The sequence below is a fragment of the Coloeus monedula genome (genome assembly GCF_965178545.1).
Source record: "Coloeus monedula genome assembly, chromosome: 9".
NCBI classification, from domain to species: Eukaryota; Metazoa; Chordata; class Aves; order Passeriformes; family Corvidae; genus Coloeus; species Coloeus monedula.
Genome location: NC_138789.1, coordinates 6,313,080 through 6,324,802, shown reverse-complemented (window position 1 = coordinate 6,324,802; position 11,723 = coordinate 6,313,080). Strand labels below are relative to the sequence as shown.

At 40.7% G+C, this 11,723-nt stretch overlaps 2 protein-coding genes across 2 annotated transcripts; one reads left to right on the top strand and one right to left on the bottom strand.

Annotated features, from left to right (window-relative positions):
- The first annotated feature begins 49 nt into the window (after positions 1–49).
- METTL18 (methyltransferase 18, RPL3 N3(tau)-histidine) lies at positions 50–2,281 on the top strand. The gene is made up of 2 exons (XM_082287494.1): positions 50–78; positions 590–2,281. The coding sequence occupies exon 2, from the start codon at positions 714–716 to the stop codon at positions 1,764–1,766; it is 1,053 nt and encodes a 350-aa protein (XP_082143620.1). The 5' UTR covers positions 50–78; positions 590–713; the 3' UTR covers positions 1,767–2,281.
- Positions 2,282–5,934: 3,653 nt separating this feature from the next.
- On the bottom strand, positions 5,935–9,293 carry LOC309576224 (14 kDa phosphohistidine phosphatase-like; the record flags this gene model as incomplete). Its single annotated transcript, XM_082287365.1, has 3 exons — positions 5,935–6,235; positions 8,571–8,695; positions 9,113–9,293. 3 exons carry the CDS (start codon positions 9,291–9,293, stop codon positions 6,143–6,145), a joined length of 399 nt encoding a protein of 132 aa, XP_082143491.1. The 3' UTR covers positions 5,935–6,142.
- Between the last annotated feature and the right edge of the window lie 2,430 nt (positions 9,294–11,723).

Here is an 11,723-nt window from a genome sequence, read left to right as displayed (position 1 = left end):
CCACAAGGCTCCGCGGCCGAGGAAGCGGAAGCGGCTCCACGTGGGAGAAGGGGAGGACGGCTCCGCCGGCAGCCGCGGGTGGGTACGGGCACGGGGCAGGGAAAACAGGGTGGGAAACGCGCCCGGAGCGCCTCACCCGGCCTGCGTAGGAGCGGGGAAGGGGCAGCGGGGCCACCCCGCGCATTGGGTTTGCGCCCATTGAAAGGCTGAGTCTGAAATGCGAGTTTTAGCGGAGTTAGCAGCTGTCCTAATTCCCTTGCCTTCCCATACCTATGGTATGTGAGAGGGGGGCGGGCACCGGTAACGCTGTGTTTTCATAAATTTAAATGGTTAGAGAGCGGGTTTTTAAAATCCCAGAATCGTTAGGGTTGGAAGGGAGCTCTGGAGATCATCCGATCCAACCCCCCTTGCCAAGGCAGGGTCACCCAGAGCTGGTGACACAAGGACGTGTTCAGGTGGGTTTGGAATGTTTCTAGAGAGGGAGATTCCACGACTTCCTGGGGGAGCCTGGTAATGAAAATCAGGATGCTACAATTAGACGGTTTGTGCTGATATTAATGATACATAAAACTATTTACTCTATTTCCAGCAGTAATTCACCTGGCTCTTTGCAAGACATCTGATACTGCACCAGGAAAATACTCTTTCCTGTAACAATACCATAAAATCTGGCTGTAATAAATTAAGCTTTTTAAAAAGTGTTATTCCTGAAAATGGATTTTCGATTTAATTTTGCTGTTGATGAACATGAGAACAGTGAGGCAGATGCTCACTTCTTGGTGCTGTGCTCTCCACAACACAAGCAGGAATCCACAGAAAAGAGCAGGAAAACGGCTGATCCTGCAGCAGACTCCAGCCCTAAGCTGGGTACTGATAAGCACCAGAATGAGACAACTTCAAAGAAAAAGCTCTGTGTGAAAGCTGCCAAGGAGCATAGTATTCCCGAAGATCTCAACAAAGTATTGGAAAATAAAGTCATGGAAACAGTATTGGACCTGTCTTACGTAAAGTTGTCTGTATTGGAAATTATGTGTTCGGGTGACACCGACAGAGAAGGCATCGTGTCCAAAAGTGTTTCTTCTCACTCTGATCTCATCCCAGGAGTCTATGAAGGAGGACTGAAAATCTGGGAATGTACCTTTGATCTCATGGAGTACTTTTCTGAGGCTGAAATAGAATTTACCAACAAGACTGTATTGGATCTTGGCTGTGGGGCTGGATTGCTGGGAATTGTTGCTTTAAGGGGTAAAGCTGACAGAGTCCATTTTCAGGACTACAACAGCACAGTGATTGATGAAATAACCTTGCCTAATGTGGTGGCCAACTGTATTAATGAAGGCAGGAGGATGGGCAGTGGGAAGGACAGAAAAGCCAGCAAGACTCCTTCAAAGAGAGCCAGAAAAGCAGAGGGCTCACCTAACGTGCTCAATAGATGCAGATTTTTTTCTGGAGAGTGGTCTCAAGTCAGCCAGCTCCTGTTAAGCAGCAACAAACCCTTTTCAAAGTATGACATCATTCTCACCTCTGAGACCATCTATAATCCTGACTACTACAGTGCTCTGCATGATACACTAGCTGAGCTCTTGGATAAAAATGGCTGTGTGTATTTGGCAAGCAAAGTGCATTATTTTGGAGTTGGTGGTGGTATCTATCTTTTTGAGAAATTCATTGAAAAGAAAAATGTGTTTAGAACCAATATGGTTAAAACAATTAATCAAGGTCTGCAGCGATGCATTATGGAAATTGCTTTTAAAGATTCCTGTTAAACTAATCCTTCAAAAATAACTCAAAAGTGTTTTAATCCTCATATCTCTTTGCTTTTTCCTCTTGTTATTCTGGTTTGACAAGTTAAGGATGTTGGTTGTTGAAATGTTTGACAAATTCTGGTGTCTGACTAGAAGTGAGGGACTTTTCTGATGTCAACTTTGCATAGAGATCTGCTTAAAGCAGCACCTTTTGATGACAACTAATTGTAATTTATTTGCATTTAAAGGTTAAGCAAGTAGTTGTCTCCAGCCAGACTTTCACATTCTTTGTCAAGACCAGAACTGTACAGCACAGGAATGACATACATCACATGGGGATGACACAGCAGTGACCATGATGTATTGTAACTGAATTAGATACAGTTAGCATCCAAAATTAGTGCAAGAGGCTTTTCTCAAGGGTTGGGTGGTTTAACTGCAGCCGGATTCAGGCAGGGAGCGCACACCTCTGCGCTCTGCTGCTTTGCCAGCAGAGGGGGATGTGATTGTAGTTATCACTTGTGTTCTACCCTGCTGGGGATCTCAGAAGTCCATGTAATACTTCCATGTGTAACGCAGACATGACTTTTTCAAGCCTTTTAAAAAGTGTAACACAATACTTACTACTGTGGTCTGTGAATTTTCACATTCAGATTCTGACAGAGGATAAGAAAATTTTGCCAAGGAATTAGAAAAAGCCACACTGGTTTAAAAGCTAACTTCAAAGAATATTCTACCCAAAAATAGGCTCCTTATGCCAACTAACCAACAAGCCTACAAATGAAATACTGGAGGATGATAGAACTGAGCTTTAGGAGACAACTGGAAAAGGAGATGAACTGTGCTATTAAATAGGACTTTAATTAGATTGCTGTACTGTTTTAACAAGATTTTTCCAGAAATTAACTGCCCCATTTTCAAAACTTGCTGGGGGTACTACTGAACATTCACACCTCTTCAGTCTTTTCACAGCAGTTTGGCAGGACAGAAAGCACTCAGAAAAGCCTGCATACAAGGCACTTTCATCAGCTGAAGATAGTGATGTTGCTGAAGAAATTGCCTTACCAAAAATGCAAACAAACCAGAAGAACTACAAAACCTGGTCTTGAGTGCTGTCACCAGCAATTCAATGAAAGAAAGAAAATCCACTGCATGTTTTGTCTTAGCCAAAACCAGACAAGAAGCTATTACACAGCTTATGTCATCATGCACTGCTTTATCAGGTACCCCTGCAGAAATAGAAACTTGGAGACAGCGGCCACTGCAGTAAATTGGATGCAAGGATACTCAGTGCAGAGCAGAAGGAACAGCAATCTGATGGGATGGAAAGAAACTTATTACAGCAGTGATCTAAATCACTTTAATTATGGCATCAAGTTTCCATCACTGAAGATGCTGAAACCCCAAGGTTCCTATTTTGATCCTGCTGCTATTAAGACAGAGTTGTAAAGGATTTCCTGTACTTTACAGGAGAGCCTTAACTACTGTTTCAGACTATTTTAAAGGGATGCTTTGGAAACTACTGAACTTGCCCTTTCATAGGGCAGGAGAGGGAGGAAAAAAGTCAGTTTTGCCATGACCGTCACTGTGCTTTGGAATTTTTCTGCACCAACTCTGAAACTTATTGACAATAACTGCTGACTACAGCCTGAGGAACAAAAAAAGTTTTCGCTTTGGCAGATCAAGAAGGTACTGTTAACAGCTGGGGTTTTTTTTGTCAAAGCAGAAAAGCTGGAAACAAATGGATTACCATTTGTCATTTTTCAAACTCAGTCATAAGACAAATTATGGTTTGCACAGAATAGGTTGTTCTACACCTGCTAGGTCTAGTGCAGTTTCAGAGAACCATATCTGAAGTACTAAAAAACACTGGCCACTATGACAAAGAATATGGTTAAGAACAAGAATCTAATTTACTTTTTGATGAATAAATGAAGGTGCTTACAATATTCAACTATAATATTTCCTCTTGATAATATTCCACTATTAAACTCACTATCTTTGGTTTAATTACTATGTCTTCACTCAGTATTTTGCTCAAACATAGCTGAATTTGTGCAAATACCAAATCAGAATATTTATGACTTCAAGGGAAGAATGGCAGAGCCATGATCTCAGTGTTTGCACACCTGCAAAACAGGTAACCCCACACAGTATAATTAGCCTCCCATTTCAGAATATGATGAGAAGATGAAGGATACTTTTTTCTCAGGTGAAATCAGCAAAATTAGCATTGGGATTTCTGTATTCTATGAGTTCTGTTCTTAGAATTCAGCAGATACATGCTGAGAGGAAAGAGAATTCAATACTTAGGCTATTGGTGTTTCAAAAACTTCAGATAATACTAATTTCCCTAATCTATGTTAAGACTTTCTCGAACTGAGAAATCCTCACCACCCTAGTGACCAGTGTCCTGCTTCTCTTCACAAACTGGAAGAGAATAAATTTTTCACTCCTTTCTAACACTTGTACATATTAGTTAATGACCAGGGAAATTAAATTGTCCCAAATGACATTGCACTAAGTAACTGAATTGGGAGGTCCCTCAGAGTATTTTTTTGATGACACATTAAAATCCTTCTATGAAGAAGTATAAGGTAGAGATAAGCTGGTAACTCAATTTTGATCAGCTCACTCCAAATCATCACTTTTTTTTCTCCCCTCATGCCATCACCTCACATTTTGAACGAGTCATTACAATAAGAAATCCGGTCTAAATTATGTCTTTCCTGTAAGTATTGTGGAGACAAAGATTAAAATCACTCATTAAATGCCCCAGGAAACGAAATTCAAAGGCTTGTTTGTTTTAACACAGCTATCCCTAACTGATGACTTCCATTTGAAGACTATTTGCCAGTTTTGGGAAATGAGGCTATTTAAAATCCAGGTTTGTATACTGGCAATTACAGTTATTTTACTAAAGCTTAGGGGAAAAAAAGCCCATGATAATGGAACTGGGAAGTGCCAAATTTGCAGGTTACTGACTTGTATGCTATTCTGGGTTATTAGGCACACAAGCATTAAATCGTGTTCTGAAATCAAGCCTGCAGTCATTACCGTGGTAGTTGAAGCAGCGCAGCCAGACAACCATTGCACAAGAACTCAGAAGCACAAAGAGCACATGCAAAAGCAGGCAAGGGTGCTGGAGGGGAAAGTCCAGGCTGCAAGTGGGGGGAAGCAGGTGCCAACCAAGAGACCTGCTGCACCAGGTTCAGGAGATCCGTCTCCCTGGAGATTACTGGGATGGAGACCCCTGGAACTCTTCTAATGAGGACTGGACTGAAAGGTTTGAGGATGAGAAAAGAAAATTCCTCTCCACCCAACCAAAACAAAGTCACAGAAAGGTGGCTTAAGATGGATCGCAGCTGTAAGAAGACAGTAACAGCAGATAGAAACTGGCCTAAAGTCTCTCAGATTTCCTGGTTCGTACTCTAAGAGTCACTTGCACATTGAAAAGAAAGCGCTTCTCTATACCACCAGATACTGGTGGATAAGTGCAGTAGGAACGGGAAAAACTATAATTTGTATACAAATACCTCTTGAAGTCAGCAAGCCTTCAAGACAGCAAGTCAATAAATCCACAAATGAATTAAAGGAAAACTATCATGAAACCAAAGAAGTGAAAATTGTAGCAAGTAATTTCACAACAAACAAAAAGCAACATCCTGCCACAACAGGATGGTGATGTTAGTTAATTCAGACACTGCCTAGGTGTACTGAGGAGGTACTTTACTATAATATAATTATTGCTAGGAAAACAAAAAGAAAAAAAGCATTATTAAATTCACACAAATAAAAGTTGTGCAGGGGAATCAGAATGAAAGCAACATTCGCAGAATTTGACATTGCCATCAGTCATAGGGAAGGATCTTAGAGGAACATCAAATATTTTGATTGTTACTTCTGTAAAATACTAAATTTTCAAAACCATGGAGTAAATCAAAGATTTGGATCATTGGTGAAGAACTGTTAACTGTCAACCCCACCCTCCACACCAATTTTTTTAGATGTGGAAAAGAAAGATGAAAAGTCTAAAAAGTAATAAAAAAAACCCAAAAAACCTGGAAACACTGTGGTCAAAAGACCAGTGAACAGGTTTGGTCCAATGATGTTTGAAGTTGATGGTAAATCCTTAGGTATCCTACAATAGATCAGTACAATTGGACTGGATGAAATAAACTAGAGGTAAGACGGTGTGGAAGTGTTTAATTAAATGGCATATCAAAAGGAGAGTAAAAAGGCTTGCATGAAGGAGTGGGATTACCAACCATATTATAAATTACAGCAGAGTCCAGTTACTCAAGATTTATGGTTACATACATAGAACACATTAAATTTTATTTATCAAAGTACTGCTCACAGTTACCAGGTTTGAACTGCTTGTTGTGTTCACAAGTTTATTTCTTGTCATCTGACCATGTAATTTCATAATCTGTATACTCTTTCTTCAGTATCTCTACAGTCACTGAGTGATCTGCTTTTCCATAGCCCTGCAAGACAAAAAAAATAATAAAAAAAAAAGCTTACTGAACATGGACAGTAAGTCTTCAGAACCATTCAGTTCTTATCAACACAAGTTGTTCACATGCAAATCAAATAAAAGTTCTAAAAAAGTTATTCTTGCAGTATCATGTTTTATTTTTCTTTTATCCTCTCCAATTCCCCCCTGCTACCCAAATTCAAGTTCTAGAAAATAAATGAGATGGGGTCAAGCAATCTCAAATAATAGAGAATGCATTTTCCACATAATTTCTCCAGCAGAAAGCTTGTTTTACAATGTTCCCAACCCCTCAGCCACCATTATTTAATGTGTGAGCATACAAACAGCTGATGTGGCTCAGCTGAAGGAAAAGGGAATAAGCAAACAAGTGTGATCATTTGAGTGCTATTCTGGCCACTAAAGAAATCACAGTCTTCATGTCTTATTTATTTTCAATCTTGCCTTAGTTGATAATAGCACAATTTTAAGTATCTGTGCTCTTCAGCCATTACAACTCCAAGCTAAGGGAAGGTCAGATGACCCATGTGATTTTTAACCCTCATTTTTAAAAAATCACTGATCACAATGTTACTCTTCCACTGAAACTGTGGCAGTTGTGGTCGAAGTGGCCTTTCCATTATTGTCTTACATGATCAGAGTTATCTTGATTTCTCATTTCAGAACTACACAACTTTCTCCCTGAAAAAGCCTTTACTGCACAACAGTGCAGTGTACTGATAGAAATCTGTGATTTACCAGTTGTTTTTTTCCCATAATATTTCACATGAAAGTTTACTTAGACTGGAAAAAGAGCCCAAGGTTGTACTATCAAACAAAACATACTCTTCATCAGTAACCCAGCCCCAAAGAAGAAGAGCTTAGATAAACAAGCATTTAAACTGAAAAGGTTAAAGTTGATGCATTATAAAATGCAAGCTTTTCAAAAATAACAGATAATATAGTTGTATCAGTTGGAAAGCAACATATCCACAGCTCACTCTTGCCTTGGCAAGCACTTTGAAGACCCCATCCAGCCTTGTAAATAGCAGCACAGCTTCAAAAGAAGTCAATGACTATTTCTCTGGTTTCCATAAAACCCCAAGGTAGTTCTCTGTCAACAAACCTTCAAGTCAAAAGAAGCATTAAACCAATGCAATTAATATTTTAACTTCTGACCTGGGACTGAGGTCATCTGAGCCTTGGGATCTCCTCCTGGGAGAAGCCCTCATGGCAATAAAAGTCTGCTTTTACCTGCTGCTCCTCTGTGAGCATCAAGGCACCAAAAGCAGAGAAACAAAGTGTATTTCTCAGACTGCAAGAGTTGACCACTGTCTCTAACACTTAATTTGGCAGCTAGATTAATAATACAGGTATCAAGTCTCACCTAAAAATGCAATCACAATGCAAACCAACCATCAGGAGAATTTAGTATAATAAGCATTATACACTGCCTTCCCACCCCACACAGACGTTAAGGGGTTTGGCTTTGGTTTTTTTCCTCCTTACAATTCCAGGTGACACAAGTCATCCTGGAAGAAAAGCAGCACTAACATTTGAAACTGCTTAAGACATTCAAGGCCCAATCTTCACTCCTCATCAAAGGTAGGCAGATTTGAAGCAACCATCACTTTCTATAGAAAATTACATTAACTTAATTGAACTATTTTCTTCTTGTCTCCTTTAGAAGCTTAGAATCTTTACTCAGTTGTTACCACAGAAACAGCTAAGCTTCCTCACTAAGCAATACCAGAAATAGACTATAGCACATTCCCTAAATGAGAGAAATTCTGACCATTTACTGAGTCTTACCTAAAGGAACTGAATTTAAACAGAACAATAAGAGGTAACAAAAATGCTACTTTTATTCCCACAAAATGCATTACTATATCTTCACCCACTAAAAATTTACCACACCTAAACTGTATCTACTCTTCTCACCCAACACATACACAGAATGACATTCACAATTTAGCTGGTCACTACCAACCAACATTTTTATTGGCAGATAAAGATCATACACTAGCTGGATCAAGCCCCTGTGGCTACAAATGGGCTATTCCTGCTCTAGCAGTAAGACTAAAAGATTCTGAGTCAAGAGATGCCAACTTCCATTTTTAGTCTTAATTCTAACTTAACCTAATGCTGAGTAACACCAGTGTTATCTTACTGGTCTCCTGCCCTAAAACTATTGTTTTTCTAATCTATCTCACAAGAGAGCCAGGCGAGTTTTCCAGTTAATGTTTACAATATGATGCAAATTGCCAAAAGCCACCATGCTATTAACCAAAAATCCCAGAGCATCAGAGACAGAAGCATTTGAAAGGTTGCTTGAGAGATGCACTTACCGTTGAGAGCCCAAATACCCTAATTTTCTTGTCTTTGCTATTATGTTCAATTTTCCCTCCTCCAAGGCACTTGCACTCATATCCCAGCTTTTCCATCTCCGGATTTACTTTTTCAAATATATGATCTGCACAAGAAGAATGGTGAGAGCCATTAGAACAGGCACTAGGCATTACATAGTCTAGAACTCGCTTTTAATTACTTTCTATTTTCCCGCAGATCCCTTCTTTCAGCTACAAGAGAGGGAGGTTTCTCTTCAGAGGCATAGAAAAGCTGCAGTTAAAGTCCTTTAGCTTTTTACTTAGCTAGAACATACCGTTCTCCAAAATGAGGTTGACTGGGTTCAGAAATGGCACCTGAAATATATTGGCCCAGTTTTCATATCACACGGGGGACGTAGAAAGTGGGGAAAAGGGGACTTTTGAGCTACTCAGGCCGGGACTCCCGCTCCGTCTCAGACCCGCCGGGGCCCGGCGGCCGCGTCCCGCACCCGAGGGGCCCCGCTCCGACCGCTGGCCGCTCGCCCCCGCGCGCTGTCACGCACTGTGGAACTCGGCCGCCTTGGTGCCGCGGACGATGTCCCGCTGCTCGCCGCCGCCCGGGCGCTGCAGGCGCACCAGGATGTACTTGAAGGTGCCCTCGGGGTCGATCGCCACGTCCCGCACGGCCGCCATGGCTCTGCCGGCGCGGAGGCCGCAAGGCAGTGGGGGCGGGGCGGGCGCCATGGCGGCCGTGAGGCGGGACGGGCTGTGGGCGGCAGCTCACCGTGAGGGGACGAGCGGGATCGGCTGCGCGGCTCCCTCAAGGTGCCCGCCGATAAAAACATGCCAACTTATATCGCTATGTCTGTTGCAAAGCAACACATCTACGGATCACTCTTGCCTTGGTAACCACATCCAGCTTTGAAAGTAGCAGCGCAGCGTCTACTTGAAAAGAAGTCAATGACTATTTCTCTGGTTTCAATAAAACACCAAGGTAGTACTGTTATGGAGTCTGACAACAAATCCCCAAGTCAAGAGAAGTAATTAAACCAATGTAATTAATATATTAACTTCTGACTTGGACTGAGGTCATCTGAGCCTCGAGATCTCCGCCTGACAGAAGCCCTCATGGCAATAAAGGTCTGCTTTTACTTGATGCTCCTCTCTGAGCGTCAAGGTACCAAAAGCAGAGAAACAAGGTATTTTGCACAGACTACAAGAGCAGGAGTTAACCACTGCCTCTAACACTAAAATGCCCTTTCGAGAGCTCTTATCCTGCATCCCTCCCTTTGCAACTGTGGCCTCCTCTCCACTTGTCCTCAAGCTGGGACTTTGTAGAGAGCACCTTGCAAAACAAGGTGTTTGTGCCAGGGAAGAGAGTCATGGAGAGCCTGGTAGCTTTGATAGCCAGTATTCTGTAGGTTACATTTCACTGATGCTGAATAAGAAATACAAATTTAACTCATGGTTGCCTTATTTTATAGGTGCACTTGATGATTTAGGCAAGCCCCACAGAAATTGATCATACAGTCACAGATGTTAGAATGAATAATTTTTAGAATCACAGAATGGTTTTGGTTGGAAGGGACTTTAAAGACCATTTATTCCTAACCCCTGCTATGGGCAGGGACACTTTCCACTATCTCAGGTTGCTGCAAGCCCCGTCCAGCCCGGCCTTGAACACTTCCAGGGATGGGGCATCCACAGCTTCTCTGGGCAACACGTGCCAGAGCCTCACCACATTCACAGTGCAGAACTTCCCCATATCCAATCTAAACCTATTTTCTTTCTGTTTAAAGCCATCCCCCCCTTGTTACCACTTCACTGAAGACTAAATCTATAATATTTACCAAAGGAAAAATAATTGTTTTCACGCAGTGCTGAAATAAGAGCATAGTCTTGTTTCAAATGTTTACTCCAAAATCAGGGAATTTTCATATATTAAAGACTAAAAATATTTCAAAAAATTTCAGAACATTTGCATAAATAAACTTCAACATAACTACATTTTAAAGTTATTTTGTAGATCACTTTTAACTGAACTATTTTATTCTTTTTGTGCATATAAATATTAAGCTATTGTTGACATGAATTTCTCCATCAGTAATAGTTTTATAACCTAAAACTAGCATTAAATACTTCACCTGAATACACAAACAATATGCTATAAAAATTAAGATAAAATTAATGGAATATGTCAGTAAAACAGAGGAAGAGTACATATAACCTAAATACAGTATTTAGAGATACTACAGAGATAGATGTAAATTGGGGCTTGGTTAGACTATTTTGAGACTTGTTACTTTAAAACGAAAGCTGTTTCCTAAGCTACGTTTTTAACTCTAACAAACCTTAATTAGCAAATGCAAGCATTTTGTTATTTCAGAGACTCTTGTTAGTTACCTTGTCTGTACACAGAGTAGCAGTCATACTGGGAAAAAAAAAACAAACCCAGAGACCTAGGAAGCTAAATCCTTACTAACTAAATTTTAAGGGGTAAAGAGGTGTGAAGGTCTTTAAGTAGAAACCAAGCCTCCTACCTCAGCTGCTCAGGATTTTCAAGGCAGGCAGAGAAAGTGATAAAATCTGTGCCTAGTTATGATAATATAGTTTGGAGAGTCTTGTGGAGTTGAGGTGGTTGTGTAAGCTTGCTTTATCTAGTGGTAAAGGCTGGTAGGATTAGTCCTTTAAGTTTGCCTTTACTAATCTAGCAAGGTCTTTTTTTATTTTGGTTGGTGTTGTGTATTTAACTTATTCCTTGATTACTTTGTTTACCAATCTACCCTAATATCTCATGTTTTTGTTTATCCTGTATTAAGAAAGTGTTATGGAAGTTGTTTGTTTGCATGAACTCCGTCTTTTTCACTGGAATGAGCTGCTTCATTTCCTTAAGCACAACAGCCTGTTGTGTGCCTGTGGAAACCTTTATTGCCCCCTTTCAGTTATGATGTGCAGAAGGAACTAGCAACAAACAATAATTGTAAGGATGGCAAAGGAAATACTTGTGGCATATCTTAGAAGCTAAACTTGAAAGGAATTTGCACTGAACAAGGAGGGCAGGCATCAGGCTTCACCCAACATGAATTTGAGCAGATAAATTTGTGACTTAGTAATAGAGCAGAGCTTTGTCCTGTTTTCTTTAATGTTTTTCTCTTCCCCAGCATCCATCTTATC